This window comes from Chrysochloris asiatica, unplaced genomic scaffold (assembly GCF_000296735.1).
Source record: "Chrysochloris asiatica unplaced genomic scaffold, ChrAsi1.0 scaffold00001, whole genome shotgun sequence".
In the NCBI taxonomy this organism is placed as follows: Eukaryota; Metazoa; Chordata; class Mammalia; order Afrosoricida; family Chrysochloridae; genus Chrysochloris; species Chrysochloris asiatica.
The window spans coordinates 38371150-38396201 of NW_006408519.1; the positions used below are offsets into that span (position 1 = coordinate 38371150).

General features: G+C 42.5%; 1 protein-coding gene across 1 annotated transcript in view; it reads right to left on the bottom strand.

Annotated features, from left to right (window-relative positions):
* ASAP1 (ArfGAP with SH3 domain, ankyrin repeat and PH domain 1) overlaps positions 1-25052 on the bottom strand; it is a 306393-nt gene that overhangs the window by 142310 nt on the left and 139031 nt on the right. The window contains exon 2 of the mRNA XM_006830709.1: positions 22427-22499. Coding sequence (XP_006830772.1) covers positions 22427-22499 — 73 coding nt within the window. The remainder of the gene's footprint in view (positions 1-22426; positions 22500-25052) is intronic.

Genomic DNA, 25052 nt, shown 5'->3' on the forward strand with positions numbered 1-25052 from the left:
CTATAGCTTGTCATGATCCACACCACTGAGAAAGTCTTTGCATAGTCAATAAAACACAGGTATGTTTTTGGTATTCCCCACTTTCAGCCAAGATCCACCTGACGCCAGCAACGATATACCTCATTTCCACATGCTCTTCTGCATCCAGCTTGAACCTCTGAAAGTTCTCTTTCAATGTATGGTTGCAGCCATTGTTGCATTATCTTTAGCAAAATTTTACTTGCATGCGATATTAGTGACATTGTTTGATGATTTCCACATTCCATTGAGTCACCTATCTTTAGAATGGGCACAAATATGGATCTCTTCCAGTCAGTTGGCCAGACAGCAGTCGTCCAAGTATCTTGGCATAGATGAGTGAATCACTATAGTGCTGCATCAGTTTACTGAAATATTTCAATTTGTATTCCATCAATTCTTGGACCTTGTTCTTTGTCAATGCTTTCAGTGTACCTTGGACTTTTTCTTTCAATATCGTTGGTTCTTGATTGTATGCTACACCTCTTGAAATGGCTGAATATCCATTATTCCTTTTTGATACAATGACTATGTGTATTCCTTCCATCTTCTTTTGATGCTTTCCATATCATTCAATATTCTGCCCATAGAATCCTTCAATGTTGCAATTACAGTTAAAACTTTTGATTACTGATGGTGCCAGGGACTACGCTAAGTTTTTCTGGCATCATCTCATACTAACATGTCAATGTGATCCCCCCACTTTATAGATGCAGAAACTGGTTTGGAGAAGTTAGGGAAGTTGTCCGAGGTCATCGGTAGTAAGTAATGATGACAGGCACTGTCTCCAAAGCATATGATCTTACTCATCCTGCTCAGTTAAGTGTTTGAACCCTTACATGCCTTCTCATGTAAGTCAGGTACTCAGAGATGGGGGAACCGGGAAATCTAGGCCACTCCTCTAGCGTCTACTGCATGATCCTGGGTCATCTATAAAACAAGTCTATTAACCTTTACCCTGACTACTTTTGGAGACTGGGCGCTAAGAGGTAAAGGTGTCAAAATTAATGTAAAAAACTCTTTTGGGAAAACAACAAAAACAGAAAGCATGTTAATGTACAAGGATTCTCTCTGCTGAATGAGAACAAGGCCTTCAGAGCACTAGTAATAGCTCCATCATGCAGAGCATCATCAACCACATTCAGGCACAGCCTGATGCTTATATAGGCACGGTGTGATGGGGAACACAGGTGAAGGTGCAAAGAAACCTGGGTTCGAATCCCCACTCTGGTTCTGAGCAGCCATGTGGTGAAACCTTGGAAAAGGTACTTAACTTCTAGTGGCCTCAGTTTCTTATGTGAAATGTGATCATGTCTATAAAAACACACGGCAAGCTAAAAAATACTTTACTTTGGTTACTTTCATTCACCATGACACTGAAGGTTGCTATTCTGATGTTACTGGATATCAGACAGAATCTGTTTGAAGGCTCTATGATACATAGCACAAGGTGGATCAGGTCTCACTTAATCCATTTACAAAGTGTTGTTGCAGGGTGATTATCTACTGTCTCTTCACTGCATAAATACAGACCTACTAAGGTTAGTACAGCAAATAGGTGAGTGGAGCCTGTGATGTGTCTTATCCAATGCCTTGCCTACATGGGCTGTTATGGAATGCTAGGCCTCAGGCCTCATCCCTCACTCTTAGGTGAGTTGTACTTCTTTTGATTCCCATGCTCTTGGTCCCAGGAGCCTAGCTTCTCCTCCAGGACCTTTTATGTAAGTTCTCACCCATGCCAAGAGTCCAAAGCAACGTGCATTTATCATTTAACTTCACGAACTTAGACAAGCCTGCAGGACATACATGACTCCACTCCAGTCATGCAACTACCCAAGTGCCCAGACTTCTAGGCCTTAGCACACATCACTGCCTGGATTCCTTGCCTAGTTCAAGCTCGAATTCAAGTGTAACCTCCTATGTGAGCTTGTCATTCACTCCTTCCTTGGCCTCTTGCAAAGCCCGGGTTCACAGAGATTGACAAGTACCTGAAAGGTTGGCAGTTGAAACCCACTGAGAGACACCTCAAAGGACAGGTGTGGTGATCTGCTTCTGCAAGGCCAAAGTCTTGAAAACCTTGGAGCAGTTGTACTCTGCACACATACGGTCACCAAAAACTGGAACTTACTAAACAGCAACTCACTAACCACATATCCAGTTCCCAGCTCTGGGCCTGGCACATAGTGAGGGCTCAGTGAAATATTCAAGCATTCCAGTTTCTTGTCAGCTCTCCTTCCTTCAAAACATATTTACTTATCAGCAAGCAAGCATGGGCCAGGTATATAAAAGATACTGAGTTATAACTGTAATAATAAAGTCATGTAATATATGGCATAAATCATAGAGGTGGGTTAAAATAAAAAGGGCTAACTTTTTAACATTACCCCACACAAGCTTTGGGAGTTCTAGTGTGGCACTGTAGGTTAAACACTAGACTACTAAATACAGGACTATCTTATATTAGGGATAGTAATCTTTTGTTATATGTGTTGCAAATATTCTATCCGTTTGCCCTTCAACTTCAATTATGTTGTAAAATTTAAAATCTCACATGGTTAAATTTAGATATTTTTACCTAAATGGCTTGTGTTTGGTGCTTTGCTTATGTTCCTAAACCTTCTAATGTTGAGTTTTTGTGTTTCAGTCCAAATGTAATGAGGAAAGAGCTCGATTTTTATTTCAAGTATGTTCCTAAACCTTCTAATTAGTTGGTTTAGTTTTACTCTCTAACATTTAAGTCTTTAATCTGTCTGTAATGGATTTATTTCTATGGAATAAGGAAGGATTCTATTTTTCCCTCTGTATGAAAATATATTGCTAATTTGCAAGGTCTCTAATAAGTACCCACTTTAATATTTGATAAATAAATGAGCACACAGACAAAGTTTAGAAGGCAGAGATTAGGTTTAACAAGAGAAGATAATTGATTAGTTGTGGTAGTTTTTATGTGTCTGCAAATTCTTTGATGCTAAATCTGTAAGAACGAATAGTTATGTAACAAGTAGAATGGAGGTAAGAATGACAAAAGGTAATTGCACACTGAAAAAACAAACAGGTAGCATTCTAGTTTGGGGGCCAGTGTTCACGTGAATAAGCACCAAGGAATACACCAGGCTCCCAATGAAGGAACCTGTTCTCACAGCAGACAGGTAATAAAGGAGTTGTGGTGGCACAGTGGTTAAGTGCTCAGCTGCTAACCAAAAGGTCGACAGTTCCAACCCACTAGACACTGTGGGAGAAAGATGAGGCCGTCTGCTCCTGAGAAGATTTAGTCTTAGAAAGCCTGTGGAGCAGTTCTATTGAGTCCCTTCCACAAGGTCTCTATGAGTCCGAAGGGATTCGTTGGCAATGGGTTTTAATTACTCCAGGGTACCTCTCCATGGGAAAGGCAGGAATCTGGTCATGGAGAAACTGGCATGGGCCTATGCAGAGAACACACGGGGTTAGGGAAGGGCTGTCCCCAGTGCTCCTTGCCATCTCACTTGGTGAGCTGCTCAGATGAGTTGCTGGGTCAGGACACAGCCCAGAGGGAGCAGAATGAAGAGAGGGTAGAAAAGAAAACGCAAACAAACATGTTAGGTTCATCAGTAGACACCAAAAGGAGAGGACAACAATCACCAAACCACAAACGGAAAATAAGATGGTTGCCAAACTACTGTCCTCTTACAATCAGAAAAAGACAAAAAAGTCCACAGAAAAGTAGGCAAGCTATCTATAACAGGGCTTCCGAAGGATGACCTTTCAAATGGCAAAGAACACAGGAAAAAGCATTCCATCTCATCTATTGCGTATTGTTGTTAAGTGCTGTTGACTACGTTCCAACTCATAGTGACCCTATATAGGGTTTCCAAGGAGCCGCTGGTGGGTTTGAACCACCAACCTTGAGGTTAGCAGTCTATCATGTTTGGTAAGGTGGAGGGTCAGAGAAAAAGAGAAAAGGAGGAAGACCCCCAATGAGATAGATTGGCCAAGTAGCAGTATCTATGGACTCAAGCGTGGCAATAGTAGTGAGGTTGGCTCAGGATCGAGCTGTGTTTCATTCTGCTGTGCATAAGGTTGCTATGGGTTGGTACCGACTCGATGGCACCTAACAACAACGAGTCGGAATCAGCTTGATGGCAGTGAGTCTGGTTTAGTTGTATGGCCTAAAACTTCTCTACTCTGAGGTAGACATATATGGGGGCAGATAAAAAAGTATTGCTAGAAGATCACAAAAATGTTTATTAAGCGAAAATGCCAAAATGTGAAGCTGTTTCTCACAATGTTCTCTCACTAGGTCTGTACACTTCGGAGGGTGCTGTTCCCATCTCTCTAACCCTTTCCTGAAGAATCTGGCACACTTCAATTTGCACCACACCAAAGAGGCAGTTTTCTGTTTCGTTTTTTTTTTTTTTAAAAAAAGGCAGTTTTGCCTTTCTTCAAGGATTCATACTATATTCCTTTTAAAAGTTATTTAAAATTTTAAAGTTATTTAATTTTGAGCAAAAAGAAATCTGAATGGGCCAGACCAGAGATGGAGGCTTGATGGAGTAAGGTTTCTTAACAAAATCCTCAAAGGGGCAACTTCCCTGGCCCTTTTCTGACTAATACCGTTTTCAGTTTTCTTGAAACTTCTTCTTAATAAACCTTCATATGATCAAGATTACCTTTTTAAAATAATAGTAATAATAAAAGATGCCATAACAGTGTTATACACTGCCAGAACAACAAATAAATCTTTGTTGAAAGAAGTACAGCCAGAATGCTCCTTAGAAGCCAAGACGGCCAGACTTTGTCTCTTATATTTTAGACATGTTATTAAGAGCAACCAGTCCCTGGAGAAGGACATCATGCTTGGTAAAGTGGAGGGTCAGTGAACAAGAGGGAAACAAATCCAGTTAAGATGGACTGCAACAGTGACTGCAGCAAATGGTCAAGTGTAGCAACAAGTGTGAGGATGGTGCAAGATGGGCAGTGTTCTCTCTGTTGTGCACAGGGCTGCTCTGAGTGGGAACTGACTCGATGGCACCTAGAAACAACATCACCTTCTAAGTTGACCTCTCTGTCTTGAATGAACTGGCCCAGTAGCCCCCTCAGAAGCCATTGTTTTGACTGGGCCTTTGGATAAGCACTGGATTGTAAGGTCGGTTTGAACCACGAGGTTTGTGGTTCAAAATCACTAGCCGCTCCTCAGAAACCCTATACAGTACAGGGTTCACTATGAGTTGGAACTGACTCAGTGGCATTTAACAACAATTAGACTAAAACAAGTATATTACTGAGAGAACTTATCTGCAGCCATCCGCCGCTCTCATAGACATAGTTATCACATTTTGTTTGGAATAAGCCTGTGCTTTTGTGAACTTGGAATCCTGATAGCAATACTTTTGTACTTACTTTCCCACTGTTTAGGGAATACAACTATCTGTAGTAAAACTATAAAGAAAAGTAAATCAGCAGTAAACACAGCTTCCGAAAGTGCTTGCCTCTGAGTGGGGAGAAGTGGCTGGGCCAGGAGGGGAGCTAGGGGCCGGAGAAGGGAGGGGAGGCTCTTCTCATGAATCTGGACTGTGAGAGTGCAGGTGCTCAAAACACTGGTTTTCCTTGTATTTTACATGTTTTAAAAGTCTTCTTGTATTACTGATTCAGTATTTTATTTGGAAAATCCAAGGAGGACCAGCAGAGGTTAAAAACTGAAAACGTTCTAGTACGAGCCAACAGTGGTCAGAAGGAGCCTGTTTCACTCACTCATCCCGCAGCTATCTCTGAACAAAACCTTTCTGGTGCCTAGTCTAGAGATACAGGGAGTCTGTATGGGGCGCTGGCCTCTCACTGGCTGCAGTCTAGAACCAGGTTTTAACAGCACTGCCTTCCTTCTGTATGGAGGGTATGTTGGCTTTGTAGGATAAGTCATGGACTACAATGCACTTCAAGCCTACTAGTTGCTCCACAGGAGAAAGATGGGGCTTTCGGCTTCCACAAAGATCGAAAGTTTCGGAAACCCTGTACAGGGGCATTTTGAGTTGGAATCAACAAGACGGCACTTTAAAACCAACAGAGCCTCTGCTGTTGCTAGGCGCGGTCCAGTTGGTTCAGACTCACAGCCACCCTGTCGCTCTGTACAGGGTTTCTGAGGAGCGGCAGGTGGTTTTGAACCACCAGCCTTGTGGCTACAATGCCACTCCAAGACTGCAAGGTAACACAAATACTTAAGCACTTGGTTACTGACTGCAAGTTTGGAATTTCAAATCCACTCAAGAAAGACCCTTAATCAACACAGAAGACGATCTGGTGATCTGCCTGTATAAGGTCAGTCATTGAAAAGCCTGTGGAATGCAGTTCTATTCTGAATTCACTCATTGGCAACTGCTTTTACTGGCCCTTCATTCTGTTCCTGGTCAGATTGGAACATAGATAGGTCCTTTATGGTACACCAGCCCATACAAGCAGCACTGCTTATTCCGAGGCCCTGCAAGCTACTTGCCGTGATTTAAAGACACCATGTTATTGGGGGATAGTGGCTGGATCTTGATTTTCCTAGATGTGATGTTTACTAGTTTGGATGTAACATTTACTTGATGATGAGAAAGTTGTTTTCATTGTCCTGAGCCTCAGTTTCCTCATCTGTTCCCAGCACCACTCACTGTGCAGGTCCCTGGTGAAGAAGAAAGGAGGTGAAGTCCTTGGAGGCAGGAAACCCTGGGCAGTTTTTATTTTGTCTTTAGTTGCTTTTCTCCATGACATTTGGGATGATGCATTCGTCTCATTTTTGAAGGTCATTTTGAATTTGGGTTTGTTTTTTCAGACTCCTAGTCAAGCCTCCCCATGAATGAACCTGCCCCAGCCCCTGGAGTATCATTTTCACAACCCTGACAACACCAGTAACTAGCAAACCGCTGGGCGGTTACTCAGCACTTCAACAACCCTTAATACTGGAGCAGAAACAGAAAGGCTCTCGCTCCTGGCCCCATCCTCCAGGCTTCCTGTCTGCAAGATGAAATGCACATGACACTCTGGGTACTTTTTAAGCTTTGTGACTGGGCCCCAAAGAAAAGCTGCAAAGGAGATGGCTAATTCCTCTCCCACTTCAGCCTTCCACAGTGTGACTGCCTGTCCCCACTTTAGCCAAGCCTACTTACAAATGTTCTTTCGTCAGCACCGAGTTGCGATGACCCCACACACAATGGACGATCTGAATGAAGGTCAGCGGCAGATTTGGGTATTCGATTCCCAGACCTTTCTTTGTAGTCCATGTTAGTGTGAAAGTGCCACTTAAACCTGATGGATGCTGGCTACATATAAGGTGCACAGGCTGGGATTTACCAGGGTTCCCACATGCGAGATGAGAATTCTACCATGGAACCACAAACGCCTCATTCTTAGAAATACGTGTAATTTAGAACTGTGAAAAGGCCCCACATTTTACTACTAATTCACAAACTTTCATCAGGAGCCTACAATGTGATACATAGGACATTTAAGGTGTTAGGTCTGTGGCCTTGGGTCCATCGCTTATTCCTTCCAAAAGCACTTCAATTATAAACAAAGGCGTTTTCTTGGTGGTGTTGTGCCTTATAGTTGATTCCGCCTCACAGCAAAGCAATACGCTTTCTAAGGCTGTGGTCTTTACATCCTTCTCCCTTGGACTTTGAACCACTGACCTATCATCAGTTGTGTGCTTAACCACAGCACCATCACGGGCCCTATATGGATGAACTACAACCTTCTGGGGCTCTCCTGATGGTAAGTGAGGCAGCCTAGAGAGGGCCTGGCCCCAGCTGACAGCATCCACCCTGGGGCTCTCCCACCTACTTCTGGTCATACAGATTTCTAATAAGTGCTGTGCTGGTGCCATAGAACAAGCACTGGACTGCCAACCCCAGAGTGAGCAGTTCAAACTCACCAGCTACTCCAAGGGAGAAAGATGAGGCTTTCTGCTCCCATAAGGATCTACAGCCTTGGAAACCCCACACAGTGTCACTATGAGTCAGAATCAGCCTGATGCAGTGGGCTTGATTTTCTGTTGGTATTTAATAGATCCTCATATTTGAGGTGGAGTGCTGGTGTGGAACTTTGGGTTGATGTGTTAGACTGCAAAGCCATTTGAACTGCAAGGTTGGTGGTTCAATCACCAGCTGCTCCTCGAAAACCCTATGTAGGGTCACTATGGGTCGGAACCAACTCAACGGCACATAACAAACAACTTATTTGAGGTATGGCGCTGTGCGTTAATGCGCCAGACTACAAAGTTGGCAGTTCAAACTCACCAGCTGTTCCTTGCAAACCCTATACAGGGTGGCTATGGGTCAGAACTGATTCAACAACAACAAATTTGAAGAGCCCTTGTGGCACCATAGGGCAAGCACTAGATTCTGCTCCTGTAAAGATTTACAGCCTCAGAAACCCTACACAGGGTCATTATGAGCTGGCATTGACTCGATGACAGTTAAGGTTGGCGTTTTTATGAGTGTTTAATAACCTATTTATGTATTATGGTATTTATGTACTTATTAATGTGTTTACTGGAGCCTGCTGGCATAGTTAGTGGGTTATGAGTTGGGCTGCTAACTGCCAGGTCAACAGTTAGAATCCACCAGTCACCTGGAAGATGAGGCTTTCTGCTCACATTAAGATTTACAGCGTCGGAAACCAGGGTCGCTAGGAGTCAGAATCAATTCAACAGCACACAACCACCACCACAACCAGTGTAGTCAATAAGTTATTGATGTACATGCATATAATGCATTGTGTACTGCCATTATACCCATCAATGGTTCTGAACCTTTTCATGATTTGGGGATTCTGCCTGTGCTCAGCTTCGATCATAAAGCGATCCTTGATTCCAGAACGTTCAGACTAAAGGCCAAGCTTCTCGCCCTTGTGCAGGGCAGTCAGTCTCGTGGGGTGGAAGCACAGGTGTACACAGGGGCCCAAAGCAGTCATATCTAATGCTTAGCATGAAGGTGAAATTCAGAATTTGTTGGACACCTTAAGGTAAGTATAGCATATGCTAGTCTACAAAAGTTATTTTTACGTCACTTTGCAATCACCAAAGACGTCTTAGGAGGGTGGTGCTGTAGGATAAGCACTGGACTGTTAACTACAAGGTTGGTGGTTTAAACCCTCTAGCTGCTCCTTGGGAGAAAAAGATGAGGCTGTCTGCTCCCACAAAAATCTACAGATTCAGAAATCCTCTAGGTTGGCTATGAATCAGAATTGACTCAGTGGTGGATCACAAATAGGCAGGGCTGCTTTTGTGGTTCCTTGGTGGCAAGTCCATTCCATGCACAGCAGCCCTGTGTGTGTGGAGAACTGCTCTCCACAGCTTTCCCAGGCTGTAACCTGTTGGAAGCAGATTGCCATCCTTGTCTTTGAGGTGCCTCTGGGTGGGCACCTGCCAATCTTTCAGTTAAAAGTCAAGCACTTAGCCACTTGAGCTATGCAGGGACCCTTAAGTAGAAAAGGTAGGGTTTGTCATCCATTTCATAGATAAGAAAATTGGGGTCTTGAAAACTGAAGCAGAGTCCCTGGGTGGAGCCGATGGTTAATGTGCTCGGCTGCTCACTGAGGTTTGAGCCCACGCAGAAGCACACTGAAAGAAAGACTTGATCACTGACGTCTGAAAGGTCAGTCGTGACAGACCCTAGGACTCACAAGTCCATGCGTCGGGATGGACTCAGCAATAACCTGTGGGGGTGTTAGGAAATAGTCACTTCTTTGGCCAGAGCAGAAATCCCAGCCCAGCTCTCCACCTGGGAGTCCACCGTGACTGCCGGTAGGTCTCAACTCCCGCACTGTACAGGACGCACACACCCACAAAACCACCACAGAACTCACGAAAAGAGCACATGGCAGAGTAAGGACAATACGGAAATGAGAACCCCAGAGCGCACCACATGGCTCAGAGCATAAACAATAAAAAGGCTTAAAAAGAGACGTGACTGACCTGAATTTTCTATGGCAAACATGTCAATACCAGCATCTCCTACACTGAGAAATAAACGGTCCCTAGAATACTCAAGAACAAAGATGTCACTTTCAGGATCAAGGTGTTCCTGACACAAGCCATGGTATTTTTAATAGCCTCATATGCATCTGAAAATTGGACAATGAATATGGAATCCATAGAAGAATTGATGCACTTAAGTTATGGTGTAGGAGAAGAATATTAAAAGTACCATAGACTGCCCGAAAACCAAACAAATCTGTGTTGGAAAAAGTCCAGTCAGAATGCTCCTTAAAAGTCAGTATATGGTGAGACTTTATCTTTCGTACGGTGGACATGTTATCAGGAGGGACGGGTCCTTGGATAGGAACATTAAGCTTGGTAAAGTGGAGAGTCAGTGAAAAAGAGGGAGACCCCCATAGAGATGGACTGGCACAGGGCAGCAGCAATGGGCTCAAGCGTAACAGTAACTGTGAGGATGGCACACGACCAAGCAGCATCTCCTTCTGCTGTGCGCACAGTCACTAGGAGTTGGAACCAACTTAAAGGCACCTAACAACAACAACAAAAATTTGAGTACAACCTTCTCCTAGATGAAAACATTTTCTTTGGAAGAAGCTGTCTTCCTTGACTTGCTTGAATGAACAGATTTGTTTTAATTTCTTTACATCCCTTAACCAGTAAGAAGGTTAAGAAAGCAGAATGCCTTGAAGTCCCAAAGTAAGCAGTTTAGAACTTGCTCAAAATCACCACCACCACCACCACCACCAAAGGAATCCATAGAACTATTATCTAAAGCTTTCACCTAAACACTTACACTAACAAGCTTACATTATTTCAAAATTATTTTAAAAATCAGGTTATTAAGCACAAATTCAGAAATCAACTGTTGTTAAGTGCCATCGAGTTGGTGCCAACTCATTGTGACTCTTTCCAAGGAACGAATGGTGACTTTCAATCAGCTAGAAAGAGAAAATGTCCTAAATAAAGACCACTTACTCTTTGTATACTTCCAGGAATTTTGTCCATATTTGTTTTTTAGAGTCAATATTTTATCTCTTATCTACTCTGGTAGCGTAGTGGTTACGAATCGGGCTGCGAACCTTAAGGTCAGTGGTTCGAAACTACCAGCCGCTCCACGGGAGAAAGATGAGACTTTCTACTCCCGTAAGGATTTACACCCTCGGAAACCCTGTACAGAGTCGCTATGGGTTGGCTTTGACTCGAAGGCACTTAACAACAACAACAACATCTACTCTATTAGGAACATTTTTTCCTTCATTAAAACCAAAGGATTAAAATTAGCATTAGGTGACACCACAGGTAAGAGACCAAACTTGATGGCCAACTCTACTTAGTTCACTTCACACTGTGCCATCTAATTTAAGAAAATGTTTAACTGCAGATAAAATGATCTGAAGTTGCTTGGATACAAAAACATTCACTTTCTATGCACACTGACGAATTTCGTACTTTACCTTAAAAACTATTTCTTCTAGCTCCACAGGCTGCTTCTTAAAATAGAGAAATTAATGAAATGAAACTCTTGGGAAAATACCATGTATTAATTTTGCTTTAAAAACCACAAATGCTGTTATGAAATTTCTGCACATAATTCTAACTAAAAAAGAAGTGAGGGGGAGGGGGCCAGGGACAAGGCAATGAGAAAATGAAGGCTGGGAACTCTATGAAAGTGTTACTGACGATTAGCTCTATTTTGGTAATAAGACACTCACAACGTATTCTTTTGATCAAATTACATACCATTGTCCAATTTGACATTAACTAACACCATTCTTTTATCAACTCAAATGAAAAGACTAAGGAGTCCAACATTCAGACTGGAAATCTAGAGATTTCTAGAGACCATGTGTTACCAATAAACAAAAACTTATTCCCAACAAATTCTGGCATAGAATTATAAAGAAGCCATCATATAATACTAAAATATACATTTTGATTTGAGTAAAACAAAACACATACACACATACTTTAAGAATACACATAGTAACCTGGTAGGAAGAATGTACTGGGCATTGGTTGGTGGTGGTGTGCTGAGAAGTCAGTTCTGGATGGGGCTTCTGAGGCTATACATCTTTATGGAAGCAGTTTCATCTTTCTCCTCAAAGCAGCTGGTAGATTTGAACTGCTGATCTTTTGATTATCAGTCCAGTTCAATCCACTACGCTACCAGAGCTCTATCCCTAAGAAAAAGTACACACATGTATTTGTTACTTGTGGTTTCATGTGTTAAGTGTAAAAGTACTCCAGAGGATTTTCTGTGGGTTGAGCACTGGACCGCTAACTGCATGGCAGCAAGAGAAAGATGAAGCTGTCTGTTCTTACCAAGATTTATAGTCTCACCTCTTCAAGAAAAAGACAAATAAACCAATTAAAAAATGGGCACAGGACATGAACAGACACTTCACCAAGGAGGAGATCCAGGCAGCCAACACACATGAAGAAATGTTCATGATCATTAGCCACTAGAGAGATGCAAATAAAAACAATAATGAGATACCATCTCACATGAGCAATAACAACAAAGTTCAAAAAAGAAGCGGACAATAAATGCTGGCAAGCATGCGGAGAGACTGGGATGCTCCTGCATTGCTGGTGGGATTGCAAAATGGTCCAACCTCTCTGGAAAACACTATGGTGATTCCTCAGAAAGTTGGAAATAGAAATACCTTACGATCCAGCAATTCCTCTACTTGGTATTTACCCACAAGAAATACGAGTCATAACACGAGTAGATATATGCACACTGTTCACAGCAGCACTATTTACAATAGCAAAAAGATGGAGACAGCCACAGTGCCCATCAACTGAAGAATGGATAAACAAACTTTGGTACGTACACACAACAGAATATTATGCTACCTTGAAGAATAACAAGGAAGCTTCAAGCCACTGCATAACATGGATGAACCTTGAGGACATCATGCTGAGTGAATTTAGTCAGTTACAAAATAAGAAATACTGCATAGGACCATTATTGTAAAAGCTTATGAAAAAGTACCCACACCGAAAGGGGGGAAAACTAAATTCTTTGCTGGTTATCAAAGTATATGGGTTGGGGTGAGGGAACTGAGGAGAAGGTGGAGCACAGGATAGTTTGGGTGCTGGGGGTGGGGGCAAAACACAAGAAGCGTGAGGGGAATGGAAGAACAGTTAGGTAGGTTTGCATGGGCTAAGTGGGACAGAGGTAAATAATGATGTATGCACAATCTTGGAACAACAGGGCTCTGAGATACAGGGATTGAGGCATTGTTTGAATGGGTAAAAGAGGGGAAATAATGTTAAGATGCTTGGCTGTCTTTTAATCTTGGTTTCCACTGCCTACTATTGTAAAATAGACACTTGAGGGGAAGAGAAAGTAATAGCCAGAAACATCACCATAGGAAGCTTCTAAGTCCATCTTCAGGCTATAACTGACTGAATACTTAAAATGAGGCTACAACTTGCCCAGTGAAGGAGGCTTCCTGTGGAGCCTTTGCATTGCCCAAGAACATGGGTGGAATCCTGATCCCTATCCGGAATCTTCTGAGCTGGGAAACTTCCATTTGAAAGGACAAGCAATATAATTAGGGAACTTAAGGTAACACTAACATATCTATTTAAAAATTAACATTTTCAGCTCCACTAATTTCAACTTCAGTAGAACATCAAATCCAGGTGCATACACATATGAACTTGAGACATGACTCTTCTACTGTATCAGAGCAGAGTATAGATCACCATTCTTTCTCACAGCACACAGAGTCAGCCAGCTGCAATCTTTAAGGCATTCACATATCGAAGTCTGCAAGGTGGGGCTGCTTTATGAATGCCAACTCTGCGTCTACTCTTCCGACCCCAGGTGTTTCACTCCAATTCAAAGCAGGATGGTAGCAAGGATGCAGCCATCTGTAGGTCTGATGGGGGGTTAGCAAATTTGCTGACAAGTTAGTGGATGTTTTTCAGTGAAAAGCCTATCTTACTGTCCTCATGATATAGTGGAGGCTTTCTCCAGAGCAAATGACCATTAAGAGTGAAAGGGTCAGAAGGAGCTCTCTTTTATAACCTGGCCATGGGAATCACGCAACCACATGTCCCTTAATCTGGCTTACATTTAAGCAGGAGACGAGACTCGACCTTAAAAGGAAAGAGAGGCAAAGAATTGCAGATAGATTTTAAATCTTCCCCAGCGTGCAGTAATCTATTACTTTAGATGTATTATTAGTGATCTAGTGAGAAAAAGAAATAGCAATGACCATGAGAGGAAATTATCTAACTAACACTGCATTTCATAAATTAGGAATCAACACAGGGAAAGTGAATGGCTCGGAAAATTTCTCCTTGGTCAACCAGTTCACTGAACTGAATTTGAAAACATGTCCTTATACACAATGGGGACTGTTGTTGTTGTTGTTAAGTACCGTGGAGTTGGTTCCAACTCATAATGACCCTGCATAGGGTTTCCAAGGCTGTAAACCTTTACAGGAGCAGAAAGCCTCATCTTTCTTCTGAGGAACAGCTGGTAGTTTTGAACTGCCGACCTTGAGGTTAGCAGCCCGATTCGTAACCACTACGCTACCAGAGCTCCTTACAATGGGGACTAGTAGAGGAAAAGTTTCCAGAGTAATTTTCCAACTAATACGGTTTCACTGGATAGTTTTTTCAATAAATTTTCCTGATTATTCTTCGTCTCATTATAACGAATACTGATAAAGCTTATAAAAAGATAATAACATTCAAATCACTTAGGGGGAGGTCCTAATAATTGCAAACCAGAAATAGAGATATGCTTCTAAAATCAGAGACTACCAGCTGGGTTTCATGTCACTTAGGTGCTGTGAGAAAACGGGGAAATGAGGAAAGCACACTGAACACAGACCTCAGACCTCCGGTGGCTGGTCTGGAAGAGGCCAGCCTGGATTCCAAAGAGCATGTGTCACCAGAGAGCTGCACCACCACATGTCACTCACTGAGCACTGCCCATACGGGCTGACCTTGACCGTAACAGCCAGTACACGCTGTGCTTTCCTGACTGCAGAAACTTATCAGGCCCCAGCAGGCTGAGAGAACCCCAGAGGGAGCTGAGTTCAGGCGCACGTTTCCACGCCATGGGCCGCCGTCCAGGAACCAGCAAAGTTATCCTGAGGACAGACTGCCATGAGGTTACAGTCACAGCAGTTAGTATTTAACAATCCTTAGAGAGACCCTGGAGGGATGGACTTCAAGGTTATACAACTTTGTGGGAGCAAAAGGCCTCTTCTTTCTCCTGTGAAGTGACTGGTGGGCTTGAACCCTGTGGTTTATGGTCCCATGCTTATCCTATTGAACCATTGTGCTCCCAATGTATAACGATTGTTGTTGTTTGCTAAGTGTCGTTGACTGGGTTCCAATCCAGAGTGACTCTATAGTGTTTCTGAGGAGTAGCTGGTAAGCTTGAACCACCGACCTTGTGGCTCAAACCAACTTTGTAGTCCTGTGCATGAACCCACAGTTCCACACTAGGACTCCAATGAATGTGTACGGAGCTCTGGTAGCGTAGTAGTTACGAATCGGGCTGCTAACCTCAGGGTTGGGAGTTTGAAACTACCAGCTGTTCCGTGGGAGAAAGATGAGGCTTTCTGCTCCCGTAAAGATTTACAGTCTCAGAAACCCTGTACAGGGTCACTATGAGTCGGAACCAACTCTATGGTACTTAACAATAACACACTATTATTTATTTAATAAATCCCTATTTCTTTTTACAAATCCTAATGAATGCTAATTTTTCAGTGAACCTAACTTTTATGTACAACTGAAATGTATTTTTATTGGTACATACATACATAAATATATACACATATAGAAAAGTATCATTTGATCATTTATGAAAAAGTGAATGCACCCATGTAACCATACACAAAAAGGTCAAGAAACAGAACAGCAGCACCTTACAAGCTCCCCTTGTGTCACCTACTAGCTGTCTACCCTACCTGCTTCCTAAAGAGCAGACATCTACAGAGGGCCTACTCCACTGTGAGAGTCCATTAAAATGAAGCTAAGGGTAGAGCTTATAATGCAAGGCATATAATAGGTCAAGACTTGGTCACTACACAACTAGGTAATTATCATTTATCTCCCTTAATGACACATTCTTGTAAACCCTATACAGGGTCTCTATGAGTTGGAACCGATTTAACAGCACTTAACAACAAGAAGTATACACTGGAATTGTATTGCAAATAAAGAAATCAGGGAGCGTTATCAAGCACCAGTGTGCAAAAGGTATTGACATCTAAGGTTATACAGAGTGTTTTGAGGTCTTGGGTTTTGAAGAAGACCAGTGATTCCCAGCTCCAATGGTGGGGGAGAGGGAAAACAAAGTGTATGAGGGTTGTGTTTCGCCTTGTTCAACATTCCCTTTGGTGCCATAATATTATGACACTACCATTAATAGGAACTAGCATTTACTGAATTCTCATGGTGTGGGGTAAGCCTTTATCCTTTTTGAACAAACGAGTTTCTGTCAAGTTCACTCTGATTCATGGCGACCCATGCCACCAGGCCTTTCTTCCAAGGTGCTTCTGGGTGAGATGGGAACTCAGCTCTTCAGAGAGCACCAGGCTCATGAGCCATTCCTGCCATGAGCTCGCTTGACTCCCATCAACAACCCTGTGAGAGAACTTTCCCAGTTTTATAGGGAAGAATACAAAAGTTCAAAAAGTGAGGTGACCAGATCAAGGTCACCTTGCCAGTAAGTAGCAGAGGGAGGATCCTAACCTACACGTGTACCCTTTTCTTCTCTGACCCCCTCCTACCTCCTGCTCCTGGGCTTGCTGGCATGTGACTGATTCATCAAAGACCTGACTCAGGGTAAAGGACCTGTTGCTGCAACAACAACAACAAAACAATAATCAGAGACCTTCAAAACACACCTCATCTTCCCAAGCCTCACCTTCCTGGGCACTGGAGCCCAGGACTTTCTGTGGTTGCCCATTTTTGTTATCTTAATTTGGTTTGTTTCTTCTTATCCACTGATAACATACTTTGGTTTCCAAGTTGACAAAGCCACTAGACCAAACCTAAGGTATTTCATTACTTGGGCTACCTGGCATCACCTTAGCCTAAAGACAAAAACTCTAGTGGACAAGTATGTCAGGATCTGAATGTCACCTTGCCCCTTCCTCTAACATCCACCCGGCCTGCCACCAACTATTAATTATCAATAGTTATAGATACACGTGTGGATAGATACACGTGAGAAGGAAAAGATACCCATGTGTTTAACTGAATCACAGGCCAGCCAGTCACACAAAGATATTTTAAATATCTCGCAACTAGTGACAAAATTATGTATGACTCTATTAACTTTTAAATGTATAATAAATCCACTACAACTAGGAAAACAAACAGCAACTTATACACCAACGTTCGAGACAGCACTATTCACAAAACCCAATAGGTGGAGAACAAACAAGATGGCAGAACGGGTAGAACTGCAGTGAGGAGCTTCGTCAGCAACAACACAGAATACCAGACCAAGCAGGCTCAGGGGATGGTCCTAGAACTCTGAACCACATATAAAGGAATATTTAGAAGGTTGGAAGGCTTACAGTTAAGGGAATTTGTAGCAGAAGCAAGAAATCCATTGCTTTCTAATTCAAGACGCTCAGCTGCTCCCAGAGCCACCATCTTGGATGAGACGAAGTGGGGGAAGGATCAGAGAAGCCACGGATGCCTGACAGAACCATGGAGTTAAAGGTGTAGACATTTTTTTTTTTTTTTAATCTGTTACTTGGTCTCTCACTGTCTGCGCACCCCCATTCTGGTGACTAGAGAGGGTGCCTGAGTGAGTGGACACCCCACCACCCCTGGAGAGTTATACTATGCATGTGCACAGATCTCCTCAAAATTTAAAGTGACAGTTTCCACTTAAAACCAAACGGCAGTGCAAAATGGCCACAGCCAGCCCTGAACTGTTTATCTTTAGGAAAAAGTCCTGAATGTGGATTGTGGAGTGGGACAGGCAGATTAAAAACGAAATAGGCTGATAATTAAATCCTGAGTTATGTCACAATGACCAACAGTGGCATCTTGAAATTTCTCAGGAAGAAGTGTGAGAAGGAAGCCCATCTCCTGATCACATCTACCTGGAGGCAAACAGAAAAAGCATAAAAAATACTCAATTACACACACATCTATGCACTAACACCACAGATAACCCCTGAAGATGCCCAAAAAACAGAAGCAGATGACCATATCTGCATATGTCCTGAAACAAGATAAAGTGACTGAGGCAAATAAGCTGGAAGTAGACCTACATTCCATACTGGAAAATGGGCAGGCTTTGGAAATGCCTAAGAAGGAATTCAGAAAAAATGATTATAAAATGTACCAAAATACCATACAATGGAGTCGAGAAAAATAAGCAAGAAGTCAGGAAAGTGCTACAGGAACAATCAAATAAGATAGATACAGCATTGGAAACAATCCAAAACCTACAGAAAGAGGTCCAAATGGTTAATAACAGAATGTCAGAAGTAGACAATACACTGCAAGGACAAAGGAGTAGAATTGAAGAGATAAAAGCCAGAACTAGTGAGCTAGAAGATAAATCTCTCAACACTACTAAGCTAGAAGAGCAAGCACAATAAAGGATTAAAAAAGAAAATCTGAAGACAGCCTAAGATTCCATGTTGGACAATATGAATAGGAATAATTTAAGAATTATCAGCATTCCAGAACAGGAAGAATCGCACAAGTCCACAGAGGAGATACTTGAAGAGCTTCTGGAAGAAAACCTCCCTAATATCCTGAAAAGTGAAAAGATAAGCATTCAAGAAGCTCAACGAACCCCAGGAAGGACAGACCCTAAAAGAAAATCACCAAGACATATAATAATCAAGCTCTCCAAATCAAAGATAAGGACAGAATCCTGAAAGCAGCTAGGGAAAAGAGAAGTGTAACATACAAAGGCAAGCAAATCAGATTAAGCTTGAATCTCTTAACAGACACCATGCAGGCAAGAAGGCAATGGGGAGACATATATAAAACCCTTAAAGGAAAAAAACTGCCACCCAAGAATCCTCTACCCAGCAAAGCTGTCAATCAAATATGATGGTGTAATCAAAACATTCCAGGATAAACAGAAGCTAAGGGAATTTGCCCAAGACAACCCTGCTATGAAAAACATCCTAAAGGAACTTCTATGAACTGAGAACCAAGAAGAACAGACAACAACCAGAGAATGACGTATGTGGCAGCATCACCTTGAACTCAACTGACAAATGGAAGAGTCAAAAACAGAATAAAATTATAAGAACAGAGGATCTGGGAGGTCAGTCTATGATCAAAACAATTACAATGTGAAAGAAGGTAAACACAGATGAACAGAGATCCAGGTGATGAAACAGTCAGGATAAAATAGACTGTCTTAAATGGAGGGAAGAGTTAATGGACTATAAGGTAACCACAACAGTGGGGTTGGGGTAGGGGGTTTAGTTTGGGTGTTGGGGAGGACAATACAAGAAAGGGGAGGAGGTGGAAGAACAAGATAGATGGGGGAACAATGAGACAGGTTTGCATGACATAAGTGGTACAGAGGTAAATAGTGATGCAGGCTCAACCTTGGAACAATAGGGCTCTAAAATACAGGGATCTAGGCATAGTTTGAAGAGGGGAAATAATACTAAAATGCTTGACTGTCTTATGAATAATGGTTTCTCTTGCCTACTATTGTAAAATAGACACTTGAGTGGGATAGAAAGGAAAGTTGGGAACCAAGATTACAGAAAACTTGTAAGCCCATCTTCAGCCTATAACTGACTGGAATACCTAAAGGGGTTCTAGAACTTGACCAGTAAAATAGGCCTCTTGCAAAGCCTTTACAGAGTATAGGACCTTAGGTGGCAATCCTCAGTCCCATTCAGAACTTTATGAGATAGGACATTCCCACTACAGCTAGAGCAACAGAAGATACATCTTCAAAGAAAGATCATCAGGAAAAACTCCAAACAAAAATGTCAGCATGACTGGCTACTACAAGAATAAGCAAACTGTTCGCCAGGAGGCCACCAAGTCAAGCAATCAAGTTTCTTCAGGGCAAACTCCCCTCTAAGACTGAAACTGAAAGGAAATACACAAACAGGCAGGTAAGCTTGCTGGCAACCACACGGGTCTACTGCTGAGTGGAAGAGGGGGAAAGACAGCAATGAAGACATGGGCTGAGTACAAACACAGTCCACTGACTCCTGTTGACCTGGAGATAAGAAAGGGAAGAGAAGGGCTGGTTGGTCCAAAGTATGGTGAGACCTGGGGACACTTGAGCCCATGGACAAGGACATAGCCACAGAGGGCTAGAACTGAGAGTGAAGCATTCAGATGATATAAAGTGAGGGGAGACGCACAAGAACACCCAAACTTGCAGACAGTACCCATTTGACCTAGCCTCGATAGCTTGATAATCAGAACTCGACTAGAGGAAGATTACAAAAAAAATACATATATATTTTTCTGATAAAGGAAACAAGGGTAAGTTGCTACAATGTGATGAACCTGACCTATACTCACTGGAGGTAGTAATGCTAAATACCAACAGAGAGGGAAGGAATCATCACATCAAGTACCAATGCTATCCCTCCTGTACACAGGGTAGACAGGGATGGGCAACTTAAGACACTGACTACCTAAAATGAGGTGGCAATAAAGGCACAAAGTGACTGGCTTACAAGTTTTTAAGAGGGAGTTTAGTTTAAGAGTGGGGTGGGGGGAGGGAGACAGATACCCCACTGAATAGTTTTCATCTTGTTTAGATGAATATGATGAAAAGAGATGGAGATGAGTCATATGATTCAATAGTGAATAATTGTTATCATGATTAATTGCGACTATCACAATCGTAAAGATAGAAGTTTTGTAACAAAAACAGGGAGTGGTTAATCTTACTGTCCAGAAACAGAGGACTCTAGGACCATAAGGGAGAAGAGCACAAGCAGAATGTGTGACCTTATTCAGAGAAGCAGCAACACCAGAGACAGAGGCAGAGATGGGGTCATGGAGAGGGGGAGCAGCTGAGGACTCTAGATTCATGGGAAGAGAGGTACTAAGAGCCAGTGGCAGAAAGGCAGACTTGCAAAATGTGCCCTTTGGAGATGTAAATTATTATATATTCCTGAGTGGTTTTTTTGTGTGTGTCTTTTTTTAAAAAGCTAAAGTGAATAGAGAGAAATACTGTTAATTGATGGTACATGGAGGGGATTATAATCATTGTAATGAAACAAGGTGTATGATTTGTTGAATGTAAAACTGATGACCTGCCCTGTAAACTTTCACTCAAGCCACAATAAAAACCTTAAAAACAACAACAACAACAAAAGAACGCAAAAGGTGCCAGCAACCTAAAAGGTCACTGACAGATGAACAGATAGATACACAAAATGTGGTCCATGCCTACAGTGGAAAACTACTCAGCCATTAAGGGACATGATGTGACATGGATGAACCTTAAAAAGATGATACGCAGGTGAAATCAGCAAATCACACAAGGGCAAACACTGTGTGATTCCACTTATACTGCGCAGTCAAATGTACAGGGATTATTACTAGTGGCTGTCATGGGCAGGAGGCAGGGGAGAGGCAGTGACGTTTTGTTGTTGTTGGTGGAATATTCAAAAAGGACCCTGAAAATGGCTGCATAACATCATAAGCATAATCAATGTGCGGAACTTTACAAGCAATAACCACTGAGTTGGCAAGTGGCTTTTTAATATTTTGTTGTTGTTGTTAGGTGCCATCGAGTCAGTACTGACTCATAGTGACCCTATACACAACAGAATGAAACACTGCCTGGTTCTGGGCCCACCTCAGAATTGTTGCCACGCTTGAGCCCATGGATGCTGCCACTCTGCCAATCCATCTCGCTAGGGGTCTTCTTCTTTTTCTCTGACCCTCTACCTTACCAAACATGATATCCTTATCCAGCGACTGGTCCCTTCTGACCATACGAGAGACGAAGTTTTGGCCATCCTGGCCTCCAAGGAGCACTCTGGCTATACTTCTTTCAACAGAGATCTGTTGGTTCTTTTGGTAGCCCTGTGGTACTTTAAATATTCCTCTCCAACACCATAACTCAAATGCATCAATTCTTCTGTGGTATTCCTTATTCACTGTCCAGCTTTTGCATGCATATGAGGTTATCGAAAATACCATGGCTTAGGTCAGGCGCACCTTAGTCCTCAAGCTGACATCTTTGTTCTTGAACACTTTTAAAAAGGTCTTGTGCAGATTTGCCTAATGCAATACGTCATTTGATTTCTTGACTGCTGATTTTAATATTTTATCACATTAAAAAAGTTTTAAAAATATATATGTATATTTATTCCAACTAGTGTTTCTTTCCTTCTGACTCTGGAAACAGAGGCAGAGAGAAAAGAGAGTCTTCTTAACATCTCTCAAATAACAGGGAGCCATTATTAATAATTCATGCTATCTGCTTTGCAACACACTTACCTTGACCGGAATTGTATATCGCTTTTACAGACTTCTTTACTTTCTGGAGTGCTGTTCTATCTTGGTCTAGAGCCTAAAAGAGAAAACAAACAGAAAAACAAATGATATTAGAAAATTTGGTTAACTGAGAAACTTCTCCACAAGAGCACTGACTTTGCTTTTCTAAGTAGACAACATGTTCATTGAGAATGAACCATTTCTGAGATCGGAACTTTCCAGAATCTGATCAGTCCATGCTTTCAGGATAAATGCAAAGTCGCTCGATAAAGCCAAAAAGCCCTTCCAGGTGGGGTGAAACGGATAAAGTAGTTTATCCAGTTAGCATGTTTCTGCACAGGAAAGAAATGGCAAAACCCCTGAGCAATCAGAGATGGTTCCTTCCCCAGTTTTCAGAGAGGGAGAGGCAGGCAAACAGAAGCCAATACCAAGGAAGAAAACACATCACGTTATTATAACTTTGGTTAGAAAGAAAACATTTCAGTGGATGCTACAAGCAAAAATGACCAGAAGAACGTGCGACAATACTTTTAAATTTGAGGATTCCTTAAGAGTATTAACAGTTTTATGTCTATATCATTAAACATAATGGCAGCTGTGTTTTTAAAAACTCTCTTACTAAGAAAGTACAGTGTGAGAAATGGAACCATGATGCTGCTAAGCCTTTCATGTGATTTCTTAGGTAATGACTCGATATATCTTGTATAACATCTATCTGTGCTACAAGGCGGGGGCTTTTAGGGGGCTACCACTGTTGGCTGTGATTCCAGGTGTTGGGTGCACAACTGTGTCCAGTTTGTGAAAACTCATCACACCATACAAGTTCAGTCAGGATATGGATGCATTTCTGCATGTGTATTTTACTTCAAGAGCAAGTTTACAGAGGAGAAATACAAGTGGGCAAAACATGCTTCCTCACGGATCCAAGGTCCCTGGAAGGCGTATCAAGATTTGGCCGGAAAGGGAATAGCAGTAATAATACACTTGTTTACATAAAAGTTAAAAGCAAAGTACTCCCACATCTGTTACTTCACTGGAACATCAGAACTTCAAATGAGGACATGGAAGCCCACCGAGGTTGAGCACATCTCTGAAGGCCAAATGAGAGGCAAGGTAGGTTGTTTTGTTGTTAAGTGCCGACTCATAGCAACCCTGTACAGGAGCAGCTGGTAGGTCTGAAGCACGGACCTTGTGGTGAACAGTCCAATGCTGACCCTATAGTGCCACACCAGGAGTCCCGGAAGGGATAAAGGCAATGGCAGCAGGATTATCTGTCCCCTTCTTTGGTGTCTCTCAAAGCATGTGGCTCTAACTGCAGCGGTCATGTTCCCTTGGGTCCTGTCATCTGGACACCAATGGCTAGCCAGCATCCCAGGACTTCTGAACCTAGGAAGAGGGAGCTCAACGTTCAGTCCCTTCCTAGTGACAGGAGTGGAGGATGTGCAGCTGGGACAGACGGTGGTTTTGCTTCTAGCTGTGTGCAAGAAGCTGGCCAGACAAAAGAGGATCAACAAAGTACCAAGAGAAAAGAGGTGAGGAGGGTCCTGGTAGCCGCTGGGTCCTCATTTCCAGCAGTCCCTGAAACTTGTCACTGCTAACTTCCTGCAGGCTCAGCACATGAAACCAACACGCCCTCCCTCTGTCTCAAGCTAGTTGTCACTGATAACCAAGAGGCCTAAATCACACAAGAACTACAGTATACTGAACACTTGCTATCTGCAGGTCTAATACTTGTTACATAAACTACACAAAGAATGTAAGATAGATATATGCTTTCAACATCTTATCTCTGCATTGCATTTCCCCAAAAACCCTGTGAAGTACCACCTTCCGTTTTCAGATACGGAAATGGGGCAGGCCTTTAATGACTCCTTGTAGGAAGGGAGCCAGAGAGAGGAGAAGGAGGGAGAGAAAGGCAAATGAACTTGACCAAAGTCACAAAACCAGAGAATATACTTCACTAAGTCACATTTCACACTAATGCCTACCAAACCACAGAGTGCATGCTGTTCCTAGTGGGGTGAAAATCAAGGCTTTAAGTTGCTCACTTTTTTTTTTTTAAACAAAATTTTTTGCTTTGTAAAGCACTACATGTAACTACTACAAATGGAAAACCAGGATCACTTGCCATTCATAGTTTCTACCCTAAATATCAGGAGCACTGTGAAGCTGCAAGGTAAGCAGTAATCACAAAGTCAGCAGCTTAAACCTTCCAGCTGTTACGTGCGAGAAAGATGAGGCTCCAAAACCCTATACCAGGTACCTGTGAGTCTGAACTGACGGGAAGGCATTTCCCAACAACCCTAAATATTAGTCTGTAACTGTTACCTGCTGGAGTCCTGAGGTGGCGCTGTGCCTTAATGCGCCAGACGACAAAGCTGTTTGGACTGTAAGGTCGGCAGTTCAAGCTCATCATCTGCTCCTCAGAAACCCTATACAGGGACACTATGGGTCGGAACCAACTCGATGGCACTTAACAACAACAACATCACCTGCCAACACATCTAAGGAAATTGTTGGTGTCAGGTGCCATACAGTAGGAACCGACTCATAGCGACCCCATGCACAGCAGAATGAAACAATGTCCGATCCTGGGCCAACCTCACTACCGCTGTCACACTTGACGCCA